Source organism: Nesoenas mayeri (assembly GCF_963082525.1).
Source record: "Nesoenas mayeri genome assembly, chromosome: 2".
Classification (NCBI taxonomy): domain Eukaryota; kingdom Metazoa; phylum Chordata; class Aves; order Columbiformes; family Columbidae; genus Nesoenas; species Nesoenas mayeri.
Window position 1 is genome coordinate 107,515,872 of NC_137543.1, and position 26,847 is coordinate 107,542,718.

The window sequence follows — 26,847 nt, forward strand, 5'->3', positions numbered from 1 at the left end:
AATATTAGGAAAAAAACCCTGTCAAACAAAACCAATTAGAGCAACAGACATAGAAGAGACTTACACAGGAACGTATAAATTCACCATTTATTAAACATCCAGTACCAGTGACATTTGGTCATATAAATAACTTTTTTTAAAAAGTATCTAAGACTTCCTTGAGATTTTCATTAAAGGGAAAGGACAGCCCCCAAAGCAGCCTCATCATGAATTCCCTACCCCAGTCCTTATCAGGCAGGAAGGAGCTGAAGCAGGTACTCTGAACTGTCACAGCCATGTCAGCAACACCACAGCTCCACAAAAATCTGGTGCCTAGAAAAGAAACTACCAAGAGTCTAAGCCCAAATGTTACACACATCTGCTTTATAACAGTCTTTAAGGTTGGGAAAGGCACACTAGGCATTGTCTTCTCTGCAGTCTTCATTGTACTACCTTTCCTCTCCCCCTAGTTATTGCAGAGGAACAGTGATTATGTGAAGTAAATCTCTCCAGTATTGCCACACTCCTTGCCTGGATGTGCCACAACATTCATAATGCTCCTCCAAGACACTCTTAAGGTAAAAGAAGGAGGGGAGACAGATTTTTACGAGCTATTTATTAAATATAAATATTTCATATCAGCATATGAACTAATTATGTAGCTGCAGGTAAACTCCAGATGGTGCCAGCTTGATCTGAAACTTTAACAGAAATCTGAGAAACCCACTCATATTAGGGAGTTGGGCACATAACTGCATTCTGGGGGGTTCTGAAACAAATTATTTCTTGCATTCCTAAAACAGAAAAATATACTTGTTTTCTTGGCATCTGTTAAGTGTCCCAAAGGGCACATTTGCAGAACAGAGAGGTAAGGGAAGTGAGGCAGTAATGACTGTCAGCTTACAGTCAAGTTCCACCCAAACCAGTTAACATGCTCTTCCAGGATATGGAAATGTGTGTTCAAGTCTCTCTCTCACCCAAAAGACTCAAAACTCTCTCACGCTCCTAGAAGTGAACAAATACCACACTGCAAGCAATCGGAGACAACATCTCAGATTTTTTTTGTGCTGGCAGTGTTTCTGCCTGCATGAAATGCGTAAGTATAGGAGCAAATGCCCATCTACACCAGCATTCTATGTCTGCCAGGAGACAGTAGAAAAATTTTTGGGACAACATGTAAAAACCAGCAAGAACAGAATTACCTCCTTCTCTAACAGACCCAAGCAGATTCCCCAAATCCCTCACATAAGCGCTTCCCATGTCAAGGCCACGGTGCTTAGCAGTAACCAAGAGACCTAATATCTCATCCTTTTTTTGTCTTTAACTTCTATGTTCTTCTGTCTCTGAAGGGGTACAATTGGAACAAGCATTGCAAACACGTCTCCCTGTTCAAAGAACATCTAAACCACTGAGCTATTGTACAGCTTTGACTTAGCTTAGTGCATATTTCCTTTGTATTTTACACTGAGGAAAAGAGGGATAATGTCGACAATTGACATAAATCAATTCCAGTATACCCTATCTCCTGCAGGCTAGGAACTCTTCCAGAAGAGTGATACACACTTAAATCATCCTGAGGACATAAAGGAGATAAAAATCAGCCTCCCACACACTGGGTGAATGCCAGGGTTTTCAGAAAAAAAGTTCCAGTCTCCTCTGACCACATACTGTAAAGCTATACTTCCAGTTCCTTAACTTTCGGAAGTATTTAAACAAAACCAGCCTTTGAAAGTGCTGAAACTGTTTCAATGTGCTGTTATTTCTGTTTTGGCCACAACTACTTGGTGGCATTGACCCAATTTCGCACAACTTTAGACTGTCCTAGGACTGCATATTTCAATGAATGATTAATTAAAAGAAAAACAAAACAAACAAAAAAACCCTTAAATGCAAGTCTTAGTTCCTGTGGTATTTCAGTGTGAGTGAACACAACACTAAAAAGATAACAATAAGTTAAACAGATTGAGTCAGCTATCCAAAGGTGAGATGCAGGTGAAGACTCTAATTAGTTCATATTTTACCCAAATAAATGTTGCCATCACTAACAGTCTGATGTTAATTAGATCAACAGAAAGTCATGAAGTCAAGTATACAATCCCAATACAAGTATAGCTTAGTGGTAAATGTCCAAGTGCATAAATCAAAAGACCAGGATAAAGATGCCTATAGGATAAGAGTTTGGATGTATTTGTTGATCTTAGATACACTAGTAACAGGACGCACTGAACAAACATTAGGGTGATAACATGATAATTCTGCCAGGAGAGGAGTCCCAAGCCAAGAAACTTTCTTCCAGACAACTCACGTGCCTGGACTGATTCATCCTACCTACAAGATCTCTAGCATGCGACTTTCAAAAATGCCCATATTTAGAAGTCTGTAAAAAGGAAGAGCTTGTTGCAAAGCATGCGCTTAACTAAACCAAAGCAAGTGTTTACTGTGAAGTCAAAGGCAGTTTTCTTATACTGCACTGGAGTGGGAAACTAAGAATCAGAAATATTAAGCTTCTAACTCTCAAACATTGTACATGACACTTTCATGACTTTCTGCCCAGTTACTCATCCGTACAATGCCTATGAATCTGGCCTGGATGTGACTGGAACATGCTACAGCATATTTAATGTTTAAGTACTATGAAATCCTTCTGTGAGAGGTGCCAGACAAGCACATTTTTTGTTATTACAAATAATCGCAAAATTCTGGTTTCCCATAAAAATCTAAGTACTGCCATAGACTTCTGAAGCATAACAGCTCAATTTGTTCTTTATTTAATTACTTGTGTTTGAATAAAACACAAAGAAATACCATAAACGCACAAATAGGTTAAATCTAATTTGGAAGATGGATATTTGGAGAAGCCATTACCATGATCAAAGTCTAGGACATAATTAAGAAAGACCCACACCTCCACAACAATGTACAGCACTGAAAGTGAAAGGAATGGTGATTTTTTTTTTGCAGTTGAAGAGCCAGGTATTAAAGTCAGGTACATGATTTAGTTTTGCTGCCTTCAGCACGTGTGCTAGGAACAGGCATCTGGGTATGAGCACTAGGACCTCTGTCCCTGCAGACCTTGCAGGCAGAATTTGTAAGCACCACGCCAGCTCTGCAGGCACTTCTGTGACACGCTGTCACACGTGCAGCTTCCTGGCACAGAGGTGGCACATCCCAGCCATTGACTGGCTGCAAAAACACCTACAAGGCTGAGGGAGAGCCAAGTCCAGACAAATCTGGCAAGTCTGTGTAGAATGAGATCAAACACCTTGGAAGAGTCATTTGTTCCTGTGGATGGCTCAGGTCTCAGTCCTTCCTCAAGACCCATGTGTTTACAACCCTTACAAGTGAGGAAGTCACCTTCGAGGAGATGTCCAGGGAGTCATTAGCAGTTCTAGAGTAACACTTGCGGATGCTGACAATTAAATTACAAGTGCCACCCCTACTGCTGTGAATAAGGCTGCCAAGCTTTCTCCAGGTGGTATCAGGAAACCCAGTATTAATTGGCCCTTCATAACCTTGCTTCACATCGCATTTAAACGTTCTAGCCTGAAGGAAAGACTTTTTACAAAGGCTGCCTGTTTCCAAACCTCTCTAGATCTTTTTTAAAGCTTGCTGCAGGAGCATTTCAAAAGCAAACTTCTTAAAAGTTATTAATTTGGCTCCATCAGGCATTTCCAGACAGTGGGACATTTGCAGACAGTGCAAATTTTTTTTTCCCTCAGTCAGACTTGCTTTTGGAAATCTATTTAACTGAACTTGAACCTTCATAATAAATTTAATATCTTCACAGCCTACTTCTTCGAAGGGAGAAAAATCACTGATTAAGATTAGAGTTAAAACTCCGAAACACATAACCCATTATCCTCCATCCCACCAGTGAGTGTGTCTACCAAGTCTAATAGAACTGGCACATTCCAGCTGAACTCTGGGGGTTTGTCCGTGGACTTAGCAACCCACATTTTCAAAGCCTGCATCTGGAGGTCACAGAACATAGAAGAATATACACTCCTACTAGAATTAATATGATTACACATGCTGTATCAAATATTGGCAACACAGACAAAGAGTAATCTTGTACAGTGTGTCTGCTCCAGATCTGAAAATTGCCCTTATACCTCTTTATACCATATTTATATACCCTGAGCCCTCCTATCCCTCTGAAATTAAGAAATAATGTATTTCTTTGATCCTAGGCAGGGGTTTACAGACATGTCTCTCATGCTGATGTAAATGAGACACCATTTCAGTTTCACTGGTTTTAGCAAGTTAATATAGTAGATGAATTTGGTCTTCCTCCTCCCTTCACTACTTCACACTTGCCTCTCAGTTCCATTAGGATTATTCTTACTGTACCTGCACAGCTGCGAATTAAACAGTTTTCATGTTACAGAAGCTCCCACAACAGCTCTCACACATCCTTACATGCTCTTGCACAAAAACTCTCAACTCACATCTTTTTCCTCATGTGTAGCTTGAGACTGAGATGTTAAGTTCATTAAACATCTGAGAATTTAGATAGTATCATAATAATTTTCTATTACCCATGGCCTGTGCCTGCCCCCATTCTCTACAGTTCACAGAAAGCTTACCAGCTGCACACGCAATCTCCTCTGCCTATTTTCCATCTACATTATGCAACAACCGTATGTTTATTAAAAACACTCCCCTAACACTTCTTTACCCTGACAGCAACAGCAGTGTATTCCAGGATTGATATCCGACTAAAAAGAGGGAGTATAAATATGAAGCAGAAAGGGTCTGTATACAGGGCAGCCCACTGTAATGAGGGGTCACCCATGCTGCAAAGGGAATTCTAGTGAGATGCAGAAAGCTGAACTCTCAAACCTCTATCCCAACATACAAAAAGGGGAAAAAGACGCAAGGAAACAGATACTCCAGTAGAAGGGACAGGATGAAAATCTGTATCTTTCAAGTAAGAAGTATTTTTAATTATTTTTTTAATCTGTATACTACACCTAATTGCAACACGCAAGAAATGGATTTACAGGGCACTTCTAAGTGCAGATGGTACAGCCTTTCCATCTGCAAAAAGGAGACAGTAAAAAAATGAGAGGTGAAATCCATATGGAAAGGGGATGTGCCAGGGCTGAATCATAGATGGGACTGAAGAAAGCCTAGAAAAGAGAAGAGAAGAGCAAATTACAGAAAAAGTTAGAGCATTTTAAAAAAAAAAACAGGGTCTCAGCAGCCAAGGAAGTGAAAACTATTGCAAATCATTAAATCAATAACAGGGCAAAAGAGAGAAGAAAGCTATCCTAAGCCAAGAAGGGTGAAAAAACAGACTGGAGCAAGGCCGAGAGGAGTGGGAAACCAGGTCAGTGCTGTAGGTGGAGGGGATTATGTGGCAGCTTGAAGGTAAGGTTAAACAGCTTGAGCTTCAGGCAGCAAGAGATGAAGTGCCAATAAAGCATTCAAGGTAGACAAGATGATGTTACTGGAGCAAAGAGAAAAGGTGGCAACTATACCTTCAGGATAGTGCGCAGGAGGGAAAACTAAAAACCGGCAAAAGCAAGAATAGGGGAAGTCAAGAGGGAAAAGGAAAAAAAAAAACCAAAACCAAACACACCAGCAGCTACCTAGACTCTGGCAGTCGAGCTGAGAACTGCAGGAACATTTTCAGATCCAGGACTGATGTTCCTATATGAATCACTGGCGCTCAGCTCCTTTTGCTTGCTTCCTCTCCCTGCCGCAGCCTTTCACCCCCTTCCCGCTTCCTCCCAAGCTATCCTTAGTCCAACTCTGCACAAACTTCTCAGGGCTGAGAGACTGCAAGGAAAGGCACCCACCTCCTCCCCAGTTTCTGCTCGAACACTTCATTTAGCACTAAGGGAGCTCTTGCTAGCTTTGGCTGTATCCAATTTTTTCATGAGTCACCTTCTCTGCAAGTAAGGGATAAACCCACAAGCAGAGACACAGGTAGGATCCAGGCTGACGCACATGTTGCCTTCTCAGTAGTCTCAAAGCAGCCCAGAAGGTTCTTTGCACTTCAACGGGATCCTGGAAATTGTCCAACACCCACCAATACCACATGGGAAGGGTACTGGCAACTTGAGCACAAAAGAACAGATAATCTGGGAAACAAGAGAAAGCAAAAATGGCCCAAATTAATGGAGAAGCAACACATTTTCCCTTCTCCATCACCTGCTCTGCCTACGCATTGTGCATCGTTGTAAAGATGCCACCATCAGCTAGCACAGATTCACCAGAAGAGCCAAGACAACTTATAGTCAGAGCAGTTTTACGCCATCACCGTACCTGCATAGCAGGTCACACCATGCTACAGGGCAAGGAGAACAGGAGCTGACATTTCTCACCAGAGTGGCACAGGGGGCGATGGAGCTGAGAAGCCTCAGTGCAAACACACACACATCAAGTGCCAAGTATTTCACCCTGCACCACGTCCCGACACCCACAGTTTCCAGCGCTTAATCACTGTGGATGGCTATCACAGAAATAAACGCATATTCACAAGCTATTCTTAGCATTCACTGGAGAGGCGATTACCAAATTACCCAGTTACATAATCCCTTTTATATAATCACTACGATGCTCTTCTCCTTATGCAACACGGCGGGTGACCGTGGCCGGCTGAAGGAGCTCCTTCTCCAAGGAAAGCTACACCGGCAGCACCGTGGGTGGACGTGCTGGCTGCTGCAGGTACACGGATGAGCGACGGCAAGAGCCGACTTGAGGCAACCAAGCTCTTCAGAAGCAGTGATATATAACATGCCTTCAGCCCAGGGAAGACATGAGCACCCCTGCCCACACTGCTCCAGAAGATACACAAAGATGAGATCACCTGCACCTCAAGCTGGTTGAGACAGCAAAGTCAAAAGCACCCCGCACTCTTTGAGCAACATGACCCAGCACTCACTAAAAACAACTGAGATGTCTCCATTGACTTTTAATGGATTTTGGATGGGACCCAGGATTAGTGCTTTAATAAAAATAGGAGGTCAAGATTACTACAGAATTAAAACAAGCTTAATCCAAATGCCTCTGGCTTTGTGCCATAACCATGCCTACGGTTTCCGTGCACTGGGAAAGTCAGGCAAATCAGCAACCAAAATGTGCAAAATGTGTTCCTGTAGGGCACCTCATGATGGGCGTACACACACATGCTGGCAGCATAGGACAGCATAGCCACTCTGGGAAGTTTCACCCACCGGAAGATTTTGGGCATAGCCCAATGCATTTCCTAGAGCATTTTCAGGATCTCCTTTGATGCCGTCTAGGAATACTGCAGACATCTATGCAGACAATTGCCAGCTATGAGGCATAACGAGACTCAATTTACTAACATTCACCCAGTGCTTTAATAAGCCAGCACCAAAAGTGTTCCCTGTAGTAAGGGAGAAGCACAACTTGAGTCCCATATTTCAGAAAATACGGCCTCTGAGATCTGCAGATCACCTGCAAATCCTGGGACACTTTTACATTACCACACTGCGGGTTCAGCACTAAGCTCAGCTCACTGCGTCCTGCTGCCATTCAGGGAAAATCCAGAACTCTGAAGCCTCTCAACAACAAGGCATTAACACTGCTAAAAAACCAAGTCCTCATTCTGTAAATATCAAAGGAATGGAAGACAGAACAAAATAATGACACCAATCTCAATTCTCCTCTTCCAAGTGACACTCAAATCCAAAGGCATCTGCCTTCGCTTTTTCTCAGGGTTTTGCAACTAGTAGTTGACCATTATTTGGCACTTACTGCCTCCTCCTCTCCCTAGTTTCCCTAGAAATATAGGTCATCCTAAGCACTATGCAGGCAAACCCCCAGCTTTAGCATGGCATGATACACTTTATTCAGGGACACACATGCATGAGTTTGGGAATAGAGACTTTTATCTTTTCAGCTACAGAAAAAAATAATGAAGCATCTTAACGTTACCTTACACTATCTCGAATTACAAGATGACCACGTTCTAGAGAGGTTTAACCCAATCCCATATGCTATTATTACTTCTGTATGACAGCCAGGAGGTATGAGTTGCCTTAATCAAAAAGCAGATCAGAGTTTTGCCAGTCCCTCACACAGAATCCCACTGGCACATGTTAGTGCATGTTGTGATGACACTGCTGATAGCTCAGGACTGGCAGGCATCCTCAGCACTCAAAACATAGTGATCCTTGGTAGGGATATGTCTTTGGGACAGAAAAGGCAGCACACAACACAGGAGCAGCTTATGTCAGCCTTCAAAAGAAAAGCAGCCATGTAAAAGCAAATTTAAGACCTTTCACACAGCCCTTCCTCCCCCCCCCCGCCTTTTTTTTTTTTAGGCTAGGCAACTGGACAACCACTTGAAAGCAGCATTTTCAGAGAGCAAGGCTTCCCTCTCTCTTTTGACTGAAATCCTGCCAAACTTAACGGAACTTGAACAAATGAACATGGACTTTTACATCCATTACCTTTTCCTCCACTGGGTTGAATCCTCTGCTCAAAATGTGGTAGGGAAGTAGGGCCCTGAACTGGGAACTCACACTGTAAGAGATCCAGCAGTGAATTTCTGGATCTCATGCCAGTATTGAGATAATTATCTGTAGCAATGAGCAATACATTTTTCCCCCCGAGGAACAGAAATGAAAGAAAGCACTTGCTTGACTCATCCTTGCCCAGTTCTTGCAGCAAGAGCTGAAGCACGCTTACAGTCCCCCACCACAGCGAGAAGCGCCTGCACCCACTTTCTGCATTTACAGAGATATTGTGGGGAAAGCAGAAAGGAATTTGCCATGTTAACAAGTTTTCTATCCACTTCAGTGAAGAGATTTCATAAAATTTGGAGAAATGAAACACTGAGTTACACCTGGGCAATTCCCTAGGTAGAGACCTTTACACTGTCTGTTATCACACCACCATACTAAATAGTCACTGTGCAGCACAAGCACTATAGTATCAATCTGTTGTGTCAACACTAAAGGGACTGTACAAAAAACAGTGTGGTATAAACAACTACACTTGTCCAGTTAGGCAAGGCATGCCTCCTGTTCAGAAAGGAAGAAATACAAACTCAGGCCAGGACACACAAGAGAATTTTGTTGGCCTGCCTACATCCCTCAGGTGTGCAAAAAGAAATAACTGTGCCAGCGAAAAAAACAAGTTTGCAGCAACTTAAAACAAGCCTGCTTTTGCTACTACAAACATTGGCTTGTTTTTTTTTTTCCTAGTATACATTCTCTGACAGAGCTCCTAATTTCTTGAAAACTAAACCTTCTAGATCACAATCACACTACCAGCTCTTAGCTCAGTGGTAGCACAAATTTGTCACTGCAACCAGACTGCTACCAACACTGAGCTAAGCAGAGCAGGTCTACAGAAGCATCACCTTCCCTTAGGTGGCAGCACCATTGGACCCCAAGAAGAAGAACATGTGCAACAAAATACTCCTCTCACATCAAGTGTAAGGTTCTTGAAACACATGCTGCCCGTGGTCTTTGGTCTGCTGTCAATGAGAGCCATGCCACCCTCCCCCATGCTCACATTCCTCTCATATTAACTTCATTTCAGGATTGTCCAGCTCCTTCTCTAAGACAGGATCGAAACAGACCAAACATCTGTAACTAGAAAGGCATAAAAACACATTAAATGTACTTGCCTTAACTTAGCATATTGGAAAGACAGATTTGTACAGGTATGGGCTGCATACTTGAGGTCTGTGATCCTCACCTCTAACTCCACCAGTGCAAGGAAGGATCCACCCTCAGACTATTGCCAGCGATTTAGTTGCATGGTGCCCACCAACATCAGGGGTGAGAGACAAAGTCCACCCTGGCACATCATCATTCCTACTCTGGCAGGCAACGAACAAGCTGCTCATAGAGAGCTTGAGTGCAGCTTCCAAAAACAGAAGCTTTCCACTGTCATTGAACTTCGAACCAAAGGCGCAGATCACTTCATGGTCACCTCCAGTGAAAGGGATGTAGCCAAAGTGTGGTTTGTTAGGGTTTTTTTTTGTGGTTTGTTTGTTTTTTCAGACCTCCAAACAAGAGACATAGAGGGAATGGTGCGTTGAAGGACTGCTGGGTTCAGTTATCCATCAGCTGGACTGGAGGATGATGGTCCCTCCTGCGCTGCAGCTGATGGTGAACCTTCCCTGGGGTATGGCCTCCAGCCACAAGCCTCTCCGGTCGCACAGACAAGAAAGGCCCAGGAGGTCATTAGCTCTGTGTTGAGAACTTCTGCTCTGATGGACACTTGGCAAGTGATGTGGGAAAACAACAAGACACCATCTGGAGAAGTTAGTCTTATCTAACACCATCTTTCAGGGGAAAACAAGAAACAGACTCAGCTAGTCTTTCCTTCTAGCATTGCATGGAAAAAGTCCGTAGGATTTTCTTTGTTTACAAATGCAGTATTGTCTGTCCTGCAACTCTATCTAATGCACTGAAACAATAAGTGTGCTGGTGGGTTAGTCTTCCACAGCATCAGCGGGTTGATCCAATTCCTCCACAGCCAGATGGTACCTAGACCTGGGCAAGCATACTTGCCAGCAACAGCCTGCCCCTGTGTTGGATCAGACATAGACTAGAAACCATTCCTTGGTAATTAGTTTCCTTCTAAAAATCTACAAGACTGAAAGCTGAGTCATTGAGAAAGAGGAAGAGATTTTTATTTAAGTTACTTAAGGGTTTAGTTAACACCTATTCAATGCAAAGCCGAAGACACACTTGAGAAGACATTTTTAACTCAGAAGTGAAAACTTTTCCACTTAAAATGTGAGAAACCTGTCAAGATACATTGTTCTCAAAAAGAAAGAAAAATAAAAATTTAAAAAAAAGAGCATACAATAAACCCAGACCCTCGCCCTCTCACGGCCCCTCAAAATACCCGGCATGGTATTTCATCTTGTGTATTACTACCTTACTGATGGTAGGAAAGTGATCATATCCACCATTTGAGACCTTATGTTCCCTTGTCTTAGAAGGGCTGTTTAACGCCCAGGATCCCAGGCTGTATCCCCAGCCTTCAGACAAACCTAAGATTTGTTGCCCAAAAGGCACTATTCCAGCAAAGAAAAAAGATTGGTTTAGAAAGGCTTTACCTCTTGCGAGTCAGAAGAAAGTTTGTATTTGCCATAAGAAATACTAACAGGATTTCACCAAAGCCTTCAGCAAAACACAAAAGCTGTGGAAACAGATGCATTGCTGAGGATACAAAGCAATGCAGCATCAGCAAAAATTAGGCTTAAAAATTCCAAAATGCTAGCTTTCTGCAGGATTTTTAATGATACAGATTTTACTTTACTTTGCGGATTTCACAGGAGATCGGAAGCACATCAGTAGCTACCTTGTCTCAGTAGGAAATTAGAAATTTTTATTTTAAATTCTGTAGCATTAGCTCAAGCATTGATCTGTTCCTACCTGTAAACTCAGTCTACACAAATGAGCAGGGGAAACCTGTATGTTGACACAGTCATTCCAGTTTTCCTAGATCTCTTCCTAGTGGAGTAAACCAAAATAAATTTACAGTAAACCAAAGTTTCCATTGAGCCTTTTTTTTTCCCCACTGATCTTAGCTAAATCTGCTTTAAAAAAAAAAAGTAGCTGAAGACTAAAGCCTTGCTTTGATCAAGTTTGATACATCTGTCCAGATACCTGCATTAGCCAAGTGGGAAGTACCGAGATAAGAGAGTCAGAGGACTTTCCTTTTATAGAGAAAGCATAACGGAAGGTGCTAAACATTTTTGACTGCTGTAAAAAGGTTTTATAGATGCTTTTTCTGATTTTTAAAAAAACCCCACACCGAAAAGTCCCCACCGCATAGCTAGTCACACCTCCTCTTAGAGGATGCAAATGGCACTTGGCCACCGTTCTCTTCCTGTGGCAAACATGAATCCGTCTTCTCTTCAGCAAGAGCAAAGTGAGAAAAGTGTGCAGGCTCAGTCCTCCTGCCTGGAAATCACAGCCCATTTCGCTGCTGTCAAGACGCAGGGAAGACTTGCCAGCACCAGTTGGACCCCCAAATCATAAATCAGAAGCAAGCTCTTTCCTGCCTTCGCTCAGCAATTCAATATTTGTTTTTCAACCACCACAAGATTATAAGGAAAAAAACAAACCAAACCAAACGGAAGTTGTTTAGGCTGCTAAGCCCCTACATAACTAAAACTAACAAGCGGGAAAAGGTTAGTGGACACACCTGCACTAAAAACTCCTTTGCAGAGTTTTGGACATAGATGTTTTCCCACTAGTTTGGACAGGATGATTCCTCCCACCACCCACTGATGCAATGGCCACAAGAGTTAAAACATCAATAGGACATTATCAGTGGGCTTCCACAGAGAGGGACATCATGGAGATAGCAACTCTGGTATGCATACACATTTGTACATCCAAGGGCGTGTACATTCCTGTAATTTGCATGTAAAGGAAACCCTGACAGTTAATGGACAGAAATAATAGAAAAAAGTATCAGAAACTCAGGGGGTGGGTGTTTCTTCATAATCCTCACAACTTCTTGAACTCTATCTGTGTCTACTATGATCAAAATGTTGACCATCTTTATGTGTTTGTACAAGGGTAAAAAAACAAACCAAAAAACCCCACCAAACTCTGCAGAGATTCTAGGTTTATCTTATTTGCCAAAATCTGTCTTGCTGAAGTCCACTTACAAAAATAATACTAAAAAGCTCCACATAGCAGTTACCCGAGTGGGAAGCAGCTAGTAAACATTGATTTTATTTAAATAAATCTTGTATGACAGACTGTCAGGAGCGCTTGAATTTTCTTTCAAGATAACACATTTTGCTGTTCATATGACATGTCCATTCTTTCATTCTTTTAAAAAGGCACTTGACTCTTTTTGTAGTATCTTTCATCTGACAAATTAACAAGAGGACTATACTGATCACTTTTCTCCAAGTACCAAATCATCAGTATTTCTGTCAGCATCCACATTGTAATTTTTAGTAATGAGAAACTGAGTATGTAGAAATATCAATGTGTGATATCAAAGTGATAATCTAAATTTTATATAGCCATGTGGAAACCGTAGGGATGGGATTCTCACCCACATCTCATACCACCTACAGCAACCACCAACGGCCTCAGCTTACCTTAATACAGAGCACTAAAAAGCTTGACTTACATATTCAAGCAGATGCATTACTTCCTGGGTTCCTCTGGGCACACATATGGGCCAACCAGAAGCTTAGACACCTAAAATTATTCAACAGTTTGAAAGCTGAAGATGGTATCCAGCAAGCTAGTCAGCAGCAGTAACAATAAAACACCTTGTTTATTACCACTGTAGCACAGGCAGGGGCCTCTACTGGGCTTAAACAGCTCTGCTCAGCTCTCCTCCTCCCAGCAATTCTGCAGATAGTGGGAGAGAAAGCAAGCACTCAGTCTGAGAAGCAAGCCACACCAAGATACTCTGGTGCTCCCGTTCAGGCTGAAAATAAGCTTGTTTCATCATCAAGGGGGCGGGGGGCTGCATGTTTGGTTTTATTTTTTCCCTCACCTCAAAGATAACACTACTTAAAGTCACATTTAAGCTCAGCTGGCCAAAGCCCTTAGGATATCTGATGAAATAAAAGCAGAAAATCTTGATCTATACCCCAAACAGACATCACTTTAAGGACCTCCTCAAAGCTTTCCATAAAACTAAGAGCTATTTACTCATACAAAACTGAGACAAAAGACAGTCCTGTACATGGAACCATGAACTGCACTAGTAAGCGAGACCACTGGCTATTTGTGAATGTTGAATCCACGTACCCCGGTACTACATGTCTACCAGACAGCCGGGTTCCTGGTGAAAAACAGTGTTTCAGGCAACTGTGGTTAGTAATACACTGCTACCTCCAAGTAGTCAAAATAATTTGAAAAGGACAGATGGATGAAGATTCAATAGTATTAATTTCTCCTTGCAAGAACTAAAATCACCTGTCAACTTATCCACCTTAAAAGTTCTTCAGTTTAGCTTATGTGTTAAAATTTTCAATGATGCCTAAGTTGTGAGCAAAACCCATGACATCTCTGGCTTTCCTCTCTTAACAGCAAGGTCTTCTCAGAACAGAACTGGAGGGGTTTGAGATTTTTCTTCCATCATGGGAGGAAAATAATGTCTTTGTGGTTGTGATGGAAAACCCTTGTCAAACACAAAAACTCAGAATTAATTCCCCTTTCCTACCACCACAGTGCTCTGGGCATTTCTGTAATTAATGTATCTCAAGCTCTTCTGAAGACCAGCATCCCAGCATCAAGAACCAGCAATTTCTTATGTGTAAATTCTGCTTCAATAGCAATGCCTTCAGTTGTCTTCAAGAAACCACCTGTAAGCACATGCAAGCACCTTTCCCTGACCCTTGGTCCCTTTTACATCTCCTGCTTTTACATCAGGAACAGCAAACCATCACTTCTCTGTGAGAGCACAGCTCAACCAGTTTCTGACTTGGCTTCAACCTGAAAGCCACAAAGAAGCATTTCCTGCATCCAAACTCACACCCACCTTGAGTTTGATGTATATTTACTTGTGAAAGAGTTTATATTCCATTCATCCGTATAACCAGAAAGAGCACTTTCAAATGAACACAGACAGAAAATATATTAACATCTTGCAACATGTATTTTGGGTCATTTAAGCAAGGAGAACTTTAAACATCAGTAAACTACTGCAGATTGGTCTGAAGGGCTAAATGGCTCTTTCCCCTCCCATTATTTGGATAACAGTCAAAGCCTTTTCCAAAATGCTGAATGAAAAATATATTCCTCTGCTCACACTGTGTTAAATATTCACTAACATCATGCCAAAGCTGCAAACAGATTTAAAAATATGTAACAATGCTTTCTCAGAGAACAGCCAGTATGGAAGTTGGTGCAGAAGACAGCAAAAGTTTTAAATACCAAAAAAAAATCTTGAACAACCAGATGTTTCCAATTCAGTTATCTCCCAACATTTTGTTTCTGGATCTATTTTTTTTCTTCTCCTCTCTGTAGGGTACAACTTATAGCAATTTGTAATACTTATTTACATAGGACCTCATTTAAAAAGGTATGCAAAGCACTTCCAAAAAAGAAAAACAAAATCCACAAAACCAGATGGCAAAACAAACATTCTAGATTACCATAAATAAATAAATAAATAAAACTAAACCAGTATAAAAGCTTAAATAACAGCAACATGGGCTACATCCAAAGAGGATTTATGCAAATTACCTTTCTGAGGCATGAAGGATCTTTTTCAGAATACGCATTAAGAGAGCAGAAACATCTAATCAAACAGATCCTAGAGGGGCAAAGCCTTTCACACCCTTAGATGAATAAATTCCCTCTGGGAAATGCCAGTGCCCGTTTCATTTAATCAACATTTTGCCATTCGTAGAGCGTCTGCAGAGTCAAGGAGCAATTACGGGCCAGGCTCTGGGCCAGGTTTACAGCCAGGGTAATGAGATGCAGCCCAATTAACTTGAAAAGAGTTACATTTGTTTACATTAAATGGTGATTTGGATCTGAGTGTTTTAATGGGATGATGCTAGATGATATAGTGGGCAACATACCAGGAATCGTTCATCTATGTAGGTGGCATAAACACATAGTAAGCATCATTTTCATGAATTATATCCATTACCGAAAACAGTAATTACACAGCCAGCGCTCTAGTTTCCATGTATGGCTTTGGTGGCACGTTGTTTTTTTAAAAAAATAATTCATTTTTTGTCTGAACTGCTCCATCACAAAAGCAACACAGCTCTCCACACCTCCAACACCTTCAGCTAGACTGCTTCTGGGCTTTATAAATGTAAAGATGTACCCAAGACAAGCCCACAAGCGTTTCTGAAGTCACCCCAGTACACTGCCACTACATGTGTCCTGATGATGACTCTGGCACGCTGACAAACCTGCCACCACGAGCTGCACATGGCAGCATGTCCATGACGAACCCGTTCCAGGGTGGTCACCGATGCCCCCAGCCTGCCCCCAACTCAACCCAAACACTAAACCAAAGAGCGAGAGACAGCTCGTCACCAGGAAACATCTACGGATCTGCCTGCTAAAAATGGAGTTGATTTCCTAGTCCCATGACATAACTGCGTGGCACAAATCTCCCCTTCAAATTAAGCTACTAGGGGATTTTTTTTGTCGGCTTGTTTGCTTTAACTATTAAAGCTGCGCTATCCAGGCTTTCCGAGAAGTTTAACCACGCTGCTCCATGCCGCCTGGGCTCCTCCTGAGCTGATGCCACCGCACCTCTGCCTCGCAATGTACATTGTGTCCACTAAAGGACACTTAAAATAAAAATTTTAAAAAGCACCTCCCATTTAACCCTTACTGAAAAGCACACGTTTCGTGTCCCTTGGAGAGCTAACCAGTTGATTAGAAAGAGACAGCGTCCAACAGCCTCTGTCCCTGCCTACAGGTCCCGGGTTACTCCGCTCCAACACACCACAGATCATCTTTTACTGCTCCCGCAACAAAACATTAAAAAGACAGCAAGCCAGGTCGCTGCAAACAGCCGTAACTACTGCACCTCCTAAGGCAGCAGAGCCGGGTTTTGCCCAGCCCGGCCCCACTCCCTCACACTCCTGATGGGTCATTGTCCGGGAGCCGGGGGCGCCCAGCCCGTTCCGGCAAAGACATTAACCCCAAATGAATACTGTAACACTACCTCCCGCCCCCAGGCTGGGCACGGGCTGCCAGCTTCCCCTCCGCCGCCCGCGCAGCTGATGGCCGACCCCCGCGCCGCCCTCCCGGGTGAACCAGCCGCCGCGGGGCTGTCGGCGCCACCGCAGGGAGCCAGAGCCGCGCTGCCCCCCGCCCCGGCCCACCTCACCTCCCACAGCAGCGAGAGCAGCAGCGCGACCCCGGGCTGGAAGCGGTTCATCTCTCCTCCTCCTCCTCCTCCTCCTCCCGCGGCGGCGGGGGGCTCGCCCCTGCCGGCTCAGGCGCGCACGGGCGCTGTCAGCGGCGCCATCCCCGGCGGCGGGGGAGCTCCGCGGGCGGCGGGAGGGACACGGACACAGGAACGGAACGGAGGGGCAGCGAGCTGGGCGGGCTGACAGGCAGCCCGAGGGACGAGGCGGAGTAAAGCGGCGGCGGGGCGAGGACGAAGGCGGGAAGCCCCGCAGCGGGGCGAGGGCGAGCTGACCCGCCGATCCCCTCGGCGGCAGCAGCAGCGGCGGCTGAAGCCGAGCGGGCAGCGCCCCGACGAGGCAAGGCGACACGGAGGGCAACGCGACGCTTGGGCGGGCGGCACAAAGAGGCCGGCCGCCGCCGCGGCTGAGGGCGGGGAGAGGAGCCGGCCCGCCCCGGCACCGCCCCGCTGCCCGGCCGGGAGGTGGCGGTGGCGACGGCGAAGGGTGGAGGGAGCGGGATCACCGCCCCTCTCCACTGCCCCGAGGGGCAAGTAAACGGCTTCCCGGTCGGCTTCCCGCGGTCTGCCCCTGATGTCGGCCGCGCTGACCTGCCCTGGCCCCACAGACCGGCGGCCCGCCCGGGCGGGGTTGCGCGTTGTCCCCCGGGGGAGGTGACCAGCCGGTCGGGGCGTCTCGGGTGCCGGCCCCGAAGAGAAGCAGCAGGGGCCGCGTGAGCTTCGTGGAGTTCAACGAGGCCAAGTGCAGTGGGAAGACGTGACTCTCCCCCTCTGCTCTGCTTTCCCGAGACCCCACCTGGAATATCCTGTCCGGCTCTGGAGTTGTCAGCACAGGAAAGACATGGACCTCTTCGAGCAAGGCCACAGAAATTATCAGAGGGCTGGAACACCTCTCCTTATGAGCACAGGCTGAAAGAGTTGGGGTTGTTCAGCCTGGAGAAGACTCCAGGGAGACCTTATTGGGGCCTTTCAGTGTGTAAAAGGGGCCAATAAGAAAGTTGGGGACAGACATTTAACCTGTAGCGACAAGATGAGGTGCAACAGTTAGAAACTGGAAGAGGGCAGATTTAGATTGGACATAACGAAGACATTCTTTACAGAGATGGTGTTGAGACATTAGAACAGGTTGCCCAGGGAAGCTGTGGAGGTCCCTTCTCCAGTCAAAGTGAGCTTGGTCTGGGCTTTGAGCAGCCTGATTTAGTTGAAGAAGTCCCTGCCCATGGCAGGGGGAATTGGACTTTAAAGGTCTCTTTGAAGGTCCCTTCCAATCCAAAGCATTTAGTGGTTCTGATTCTATACCAGTGCTGCCTCTGTCAGCCTCGTGGGTGAGAACTGAAACCGGGCAGGTGGGCTTCACCCCCCTGCATCTTTAGCACTTCAAAGCAGAGACTGTGCCCCCACACTGGTCCTTCATTTCCTCAGCATGCTTGGTAGCGGCCCGGGGTTATCTTTTTATAAATGTCTCAGGACTGGTCCGAGACCAGATCGGAGGTGCACACTGACTAAAGCAGTGAGCCCCATGACAGGTGACTAGTGTAGTTATGTCCTGGGTTTTTCCTTCACTGTCATCTTGTCCAGGTGCTTTGAGCCTCCTTTTCCAAGCCTTTTCCCACCCTTACCACAGCTAGACGCAGCACTGTGTTTGGTGGGAAGGAGGCTTTAAGCTTAGGAGGGACCAGAGTTTGCTAGAGGTCTCCTGCCCTTGCTATAAAGCAAGGAGAGCTCGGTGCTTAGTCCTCAGGAAAATATCAAGATAGATAAGGGCAAGGGAAACTTTTACCTTCTCCTTGTTTCCCTCTGAATGATAGACCTTTCCCAGCAGCATTTCTGAAGGAGGTATAACCTCCCACTGTCCTCTTGGGGACTACCTATTTAAAAACAATCAGTTTATCATTGCAACACACAGCTCCTTTGTTCAAGCATTTCCTTGTTGTCATACTTTTCAAGGAAGAAACTTGCCGTGTCCTGATGCCAAGTTTCCCAGTGAAATGTCATCAGGTAGTTACTATTTCAATACACTGAACTTCGTGGGAGTTTAGGAGCAGCTTCCAGCTGTACCGTTAATCATACATCGCGGGTCATGTACTCTACGTAAGAAGTAAACATAAACTTAAACAAATTTCTGCACACTCTGTGACATTGTGTACTCCAAGGCAGTCTGTACAAATCCTTCCTGAATTACCACTGATTTTGATACCTCTATTTGATGCCAAACAGTCTGAGGCTGTGAGGTGCGTTTTTAAGATGAGCACTCACATCTCTTACTGAATTTGCTAGAAGGTGCCTGAGGTGATGTCACAGCCATCACTTTGTCAAACAGTGAAGGCTGAATGAGGCACCTACACATACAAGTCTCTATATATAGTCTGACTTGAAAAGTCACACTTTCTTATATCAGGGGTATAGAGTAAGACACATTATATACTGAGTGTCATCTAGGATGGATCAGATCGTGTTGCCTCAACACACGACTACAAAGTCAGGCATCACTTCAAAAAGGGTTCAATTCATACAAGTTTGAAAAGGACAGTTTTAAAAGCCCTGTCCTGACATACGGCTTTAATACTAAAGTCCCTTCCCATTCCCAGTTTCTGTGTTACATGACCCAGGAAGTGGTGTTTTAGAGAAACACTGAGACATGATGACTCTTCGTGGAGAAGCCAAACAGCCTGACCCGTTTAGGGACACCAGATGAATCTGAATGTCAGTGCTGAGCACTGGTGCTGCATTATTTACCAACAGGGATGCTCTGGCAGTCTGGAGATTGGCAAAAACCCTTATAGCACAAATTCCAGGAAGACTTGAGAAAGCACTAAGGCATAAAGAGAAGGTAGAAGAGGAATCTGGAGTCTGGCAATCTAGGACACTACTACCATGCTTGAAGACCAACACTGCCTGCACTTTCAGCTGATGGCTCACTACCCAATATGCATAGACAAGAGCCAACTATCAGATACATTTCAGTTAATTATTAACAGGTGAATCACTACCAACTTTAGGTTGAGAACCAAGAAAGCATTGGATTTTTTTTCTTCAAAAAAGAAAGTTTCAGCTGGGGAAAAAAAAATATGGGGGGGAAAAAAAAAGAATGCTGATTTCATCTGATAGAGAGATTAGCCAGAGTGAGATGTAAGCGGCAGGCTGGAGGAAGAGAAAGCCACACAGTCTGGAAGCATATACTTCCCAGTGCATAGTTTATTATCCAGCTTAGATAAGGGTATGGATATCCTATGCTCTAAAATGCTTTCCAGGCCAAGAGATAAGCTGAAAAAGTAAAACCAGCTCCTGACCCAGGAATAAATGGTTCTGTGTTTCATTTCAGTCATATCTCAGCTCCCTTAAGTGATGTCTTCTTTTATTTCAGCCTAGCCTCAAGAAACCATCTTCATCCCTGGGGAAAACCCATTAGCTGTAATGGAGTTTGAGTACAAATGAACTTAGCCCAGCACACAGCATTTTCTCAGCAAAAGTGCGAGTTGCAGCAGAGCCCCTTGGAGCCTGTCTGGGCGATAAATGAACGCTTTCTCTCCACCGTGCTGCAGCTCATTGCGAGGCAGGCAGGGCGCACACACCGTGCCGGTTTGACACAACAGTGAAATGAGATAAGGCTTTTGTTGGAGCCGAGGTCCCTAGGTAAAAATACATCCCCTTCCTTCATATCCTGATTCCAGTCTTTCTTTGGACACACTGTTCAAAGAGCTTAATACTGTAGAGCACCCAGAATCTGCGAATAGAAACAAATATATCTATTGTAAAAAAATTAAATCGTTTCAGGAACAGTAGCATTAATGAAGCGTTATTTTATCTGATCGAGGCTTCCTCTGTATCTGGAATATTCAGAATATCCCTCTCCTCTGTGCATTCTTAAGTGTTCCTCAATAATATTGCCGTTGTTCTCTCAGTGGAGGTGCTGATATCAATATATTTCTTTTACTTGGCCATCTCTATTTCCTGAAGCATAAAAGCATATATTATTTTTGAGACTGCCAATCCTTTACCATTTTTTTTTTCAAATTGAGTAACAGGCACAGAATATCCTAAGGGGGACTCACAGTATATATACACGTGTGTCTTCTGTAGGCATTATTTATTTTCAACTCAGACTGGTGAATATTTTTAAAGAATATAGTGCTTACAAACTGCTTTTGATTGAGTGTTTGTTTGTTTACATTGAAACCGTTGTTTCTAATACTATTGAGAAATACTCAATTCCACAAGGGCTGTGTGTGAAGCAGGTAACAACTTTATTATGAACAAACAAACACAATGTTGTCATTTGCTTCTCTGCATGAACTGTAAATTATGTACATCCACTATTCTGTATTTATTAAAGTATGCCACTGCCTCCTTCACATGTGCTATTAAAAATCAGTCAAATTCTTGTGTGCTTTCCAAACTCTCTATTTTAAGTGTAGGATCACCTCAAATACATTTTGAGATTATTTTGTTGTTGTTGTTTTTTATAACTATGTAAAGGGTGATACCCTTCAGTAAGGAAAATAAAGCTCTTTTAAATGACATAAAATATTCAGTAAATGTCAGCCTTCCAAAATCATCACTGATATCTGTTGAGAAACTACATTAGCATTATTCATTTAAAAACAGGTAGAAAAAATATTAATGAATGCAATAACCAGCTAAGACAAACATGATGTCATATTTCTACAGCTTCTGTATCTTGTTCAAAGCACTTTGTTTATCTATGGTGTGTTTTATTTGTTTTTTGTTGTTGGTGGTTTGGTTTGGTTTGGGGTTTTTTTTGTGTTTTGGGTTTGTTTGTTTGGTTTTTAATTCCTGTGCCTCTTTTAAGACATGTGGGACATTTTCAAAATAACCGTGACCATTTTTTCTAACTTTCTAGCAGTTTACACAAAGGTGTAGTGTCTTGGCAGAATAATAGTTGAATTCTAATCCAACTTCCCAGAATAAAAACAAAATTTTTTCGTCACTTGCACCAATAACTGCTCACTGTGACTGACTTTAAATGCAACTTCAAAGGAAATCTGACTCAGAACTTGCTCAAGTTTTAAGAACCTCCTACAAATTCAGTAGCATGTTATTCCCAGTACCTCTGTTATCTTCAGTAAGAGTCAGTGTAAGTTTAGAGAGATGATCCAGGCATTCTAGCCCTCCTTCAAATGATAATGTAAATATTTATACCTCCTACAACTTAATTTTATTATGGAAAGATTTATTGAACTGAGCAGCACCAGTCAAAAAACTGTACATGATTTGTATTTTAGTATTCCAATACATCCGGATATTAATTTTTTAATGTAATGCCAGCATCATCATTAATGTCTGCAAGGCACATGAAGAGGTCAGTTTTCCATAACTACTGCAATTAAATAGAATTCACTAAACAGAATGGCCGCTTACTGGGTTGTACTTGGAGACCTCCAAAGAAGAGTCCATAGGAGTCACAGTCACTATCTACTACCACACTGGAAATCTGTGACCACTTCAGACACCATTGCCAAGAAAACATAACAGATATGCTAAGAAATGAAGGGTGGAGTGATTATTGATAAGGCACCCTGTCTGGGCTCCCAAAGAACAACCCTGCTGCTCACACGCTGTGACTTTCAGGCTTTCTTGGTGGAGTCAGATATTTGTCCATCATATTAAACAAATAATTCTATAGCAAACAGTATTTTGAGGAGCAGCACATACAGTATTCTTGAGGACAAAGCTCATTGATTAAACATACTATCCAATGCAATGAAAATAGCTCTGTCAATCAGGTCAAATGCTTTTTTGTTCAGTTTTCTCAATCAAGAATGGAGTTTTATCCTCTCAGCAAAGATACTAATGCTTTATGTCAGAGAACTCAGGAGCTCAGAGGGATTATTTTTTCCTGCAAGATGAATCATTTGCAAATGCAAACTCTTTGTTTGCAGTCCATGGTGAAAGGTCAAATGCTGGCTTGGTGGAGGGATTAAGGAAGGTTAAGTTCATTCAGAGGATTGTTACAGGACTAAAGCACAGTGCCAACAAAACATTTAGGCTCTGAATTCCTATTTGAGCTCCTATTATTGATTACAATGGATATTCAGAAGTTTGAACCCATGCTGTTAGAGCTAGACATGGTCCACATTGCCTCAAACCTGAGCAGAGTAAGTATGAAATGCTGTCAAATTAGACAGTAACTTTCTATGTTGCCTTCAAATGATTTGTAAGGAGACAAAAGGAACAGGTCTTCTGGGTAGATGATTATGTCTGCCAGGGGAAGAAAACAGGGCTGAATTGCATCTATGGGAGGTAGGGAGATCAGATGAAACAGTCTAACTTTGGCCAGACACAACCAGGGTCAGAAAACGAGTAAGATTTTGTCGGGTCTGGAAAGCACAAGAGGACAAGGAGACAGAGTGGGGTGGGACTCCGATGATAAAAAGCACAGCACAACAAAGCAGGGTGAACATAAGCAGTATAGTGCACAAGGATGAAAATGGTCTGAAATGGAGATTCCCAGTGGTGAGACATGTACCACTGATGGTCTGCAAGCCATGGAGTGCTAGTGACATGGGGCAGATAAATGCAGTTTGCATCCTCCCTTGGGAAAGTGAGAGCCTGTGGTAGGTAGGCAGGATAGGGGAAGAGGAGGTGGTAGTGCTTCTCCCCTTATGGCCACTGCCTGCTATCGCTGAGGCTGAGTAACCCAGATGTAATTTATTTATAAATATGTACTGAGCCACTTTTTGTTTCAGAGTCTTTATTAGGTGGTACAGTAATCTGCAAATGGAAAAAAAGGATGATCTGGCTAAATGTCTATGCACCCTGTCAGCCCTTGCTTGCCCTCTGCTTTTTTCACCACTAATTTATTCTACTGATCAGCCACTTGTGGTAAAAACATGGTTATTCTCCCTAAGTGTTAAAAGAAAAGAAATGAGGAAAGAGGTGTTGGCAGAGACTAAGAGCTAGAACTGATCATTGTCAGGAGTACATCACGTATCCGGACACAGTTAGTGAGCTCTCTTAGCACTCTGGAGAAAATACCTGGGGAATGCAATTTCAAGCACATGGTGACATAATGGAATGCAAAGCCATACCCTTTGGCCTGCGAGGACGAGCTCCCTGGAATGAAATAGTCTGAAGCACTTAATTTTTGCTTTGTCTTCCTGTCTGTGCCACGAACAGTCTCTCAACCCTTACAGCATCCTCCTAGCCAGAGAATAAAAAGCTCTACCAGGTCAATGGTTACAGTCTGGAATAATGAGACCTCAGTGATCCAGTTCTTTTCATATCAATGTAAATTAGGATTAATTCCACTGAAGTCAACAGAGCAAATGTAAGACCAGTGCAAGTGGAGAACTAGGTTTTAGATTTCGGCTTGAAGTCAAACAAAAAGCTGAAGTGAGTCACATAATAGGGGTTTTCCTTCTTTTTTAAAGTAGTAACCATTTCCTGCTTTTTTTCTCTTCCAGTGTGAGTTTATCTGTAGCACACCGAGAATTTCTCCACTGCTATAGCCTGGATATTTCAATGTGAGAAATAACATCCCATTGAATAAAGATGGAAAAATGCATCAGTTGTCTGGGAACTACAGGTGATATGTTTATTAACTAATGTCCCCCCACCAATCTCAATTTTCTCATATTGTAATGAGATGGGAACACATTTAAGCTGTTGCTGGACTGAAAAAAATCAACACTAGATGTATTCTAGAAATCACAAGGGATAAAATGCAACCGATGTCAGAATTACAAGAAATCATAACAGTACAGAACAAGGACATCTGATCTGTAAAACAAACCATTTTCAATAATGGAAAATATGTAGGGCTTTTAAAAGGAGTGTGCAGTGATGCTGTTCACTCGGTCTGTTGGAGCAACCTTAGAAAGCCTCATGGGGTCCATTATGAAAAGGAATATTATTTAACCTTTAATCAACCTTCTTTGAGATGTGCAGTCTCCATCTACGTTCACACACATGCAACACTGTTAGTCAGGGAATATTTGCCTTAATAGTATCACCCAGTGGCATCTCCATCCACCTATTCTCCCATGTTCTACTGCTGCTACTACCACCACCACTACCAGGGTTACATGCAAAACCAAAAGAGGACATCAGACATATCTCCTTGCTTCCTGAAAATTCGACAGGGACTGAACCAGAGAATAGAAGGTCAGCGGTGTTAGATGAGTAACCTTTCCCTCTCACTTGAGAGATAGTCTGCAAGTGTGCCCAGTGGGTAACCCTAAGCCCTTCAGTAATACAAAGTCTACTTACCAGCCAAGGTTGTGAAGCAGTCTTGATGGCATGGATACACAGCTTGAATAAAAATATAGGGCAGGTAGATCTGCAAAGCTGGCTAGCATGAACAGCATGAGGTATAGCAGAGTCACGACTCATGTTGTTTAAATTCTGGAGAGGGTTGTCCATCACACACTCATGTCAGGTGAAGAAATGTCAGGCAAGGAAATTTTCAAGAGAAGCGATGAGTCAAGGAAAGCGAGTGGGGATTACAGGAGGCTCAATGTAGGTTTTGTCCCTTGAGCAGGGTTTCCAAATACTCATCTCAGAGTTAAGTTTCATAGAGCTAAACCACTCAAGCACAAAGCGCAGCATTGATATGAGTGTTGTCATCTGGATACCTTTTGCTCTCCTGAGAGGCTGCAGTATGAGGAAGCTTTAGCTTTGCTAGAATACAAGCAGTGAAGTGATTTCTGTGTCAAGAGTGAAGAAAGAAGCTCAATGGACTGTAGATTCAATATGTATAAGATTTCTTTGGTGAAGGTACTAGGTAGTGGGTTTTTTCACTGTTAAAACGAGTATCTCCAATTTTCTGTTTCATCTCCAGCCACCTTCTTGAGGAAACCTGAGGACCAGAGCCAAGAATTTCTTCCTAAGCAGTAGTGTGAAGGGGAGTGTGCAGGCAGGAACTGAGGCATGCAAGGCTCTGCATGAGGAAACTACTTTGATTTTCTTTAAGTGTGCATACTGCTCTTCACATAAAGCAAGCTGACACCTTCAGCTGAGGAGTATCAGTTCACTAACTCAAGAGGCATTAAGTCAGTCTGGGTCATTGAGTAAATCTAAATGCAAGGACTTAGTAAACAGTAAAGTCTGCTGAAGTCAGTGATTTATTATTAACTTGGCCTTAACAAACCACTAATGCTGTTCACTGCGAACAAACATCTCATACTTACCTAAACTCCAGTACAGCATTTATTATCCGAGGTGCTCCTTTCCTGGCTGTTCTGAACCACTGCAGTGTGCCATGCATTGTTAAATAACTTTCAAGCAGATTTATTTTCAACTATACTAGATTTTTACCAGCACAGCTTGCTTTATGTTAGCACATATTTGCCTGGCCCTCAGTCAATTTCAAGTCCGATCATTACAATCTGTATTTGTGCTCTCATGCCCATTTCTTGTAATGCTCTGTCCTTCAGCTGGCCCAGCCTTGAGAAACTACACTATGAGCATGCTCCAGGGCATCCTTCTGTTTTAGGAAAGAAGTCTTGGTTTTTCTAAGCTTGCTGATATTGAAGCAGAGGTAATGTGTGCCCATCTATAGAAATAAAGCTATTCCTTGAGCACAGGAGCCAGGATGTGGTGGGGGTAAATCACACTGCTGGGATATGGGGATGGAAATAGTCCTACCAAAAGCCAAGGGAAACTGATAATCTTACACAGCACTCTGTAGCAACTGCTGCTACACAAGGCTGGATGCTATGAGGGGCAGGTATCTCATCAGCACTTCTCTCTCATAGTAAAGACTACATTGCGTTCAGATAGAGCATAAGCTGGTAAAAATTTGAGGCAGAAACCTAAAATGATGCAGACCTCACAGAGAAGCAGCAACTTTCTGCTGCAGCCACTCAGAAATAGTACAAACACGAGATGGCTTCCTCCAAAAGAAAAAAACGAGAAAAAAAATATGTTTCTGTGTTCATTGCCACAAGTCTTTCCATCCTCAGTCATCCTTTTCTTCTTCTTCTCTTTTCAAAATAGCAACTGACTATGCAAAAGGAATAAAGAAAACAGCAGAGTTGAAGTGTCCCAATACCTTCAAGATTACAGCCATAATGCAACCAC

At 43.2% G+C, this 26,847-nt stretch overlaps 1 protein-coding gene across 1 annotated transcript in view; it reads right to left on the reverse strand.

Annotated features, from left to right (window-relative positions):
• The window catches only part of VOPP1 (VOPP1 WW domain binding protein), a gene marked incomplete at its 5' end in the record, with an annotated part of 66,539 nt that extends 49,721 nt beyond the window's left edge, over nucleotides 1–16,818 (reverse strand). Inside the window, one exon of the mRNA XM_080340118.1 lies at nucleotides 16,768–16,818. Coding sequence (XP_080196244.1) covers nucleotides 16,768–16,818 — 51 coding nt within the window. The remainder of the gene's footprint in view (nucleotides 1–16,767) is intronic.
• Nucleotides 16,819–26,847: the final 10,029 nt, after the last annotated feature.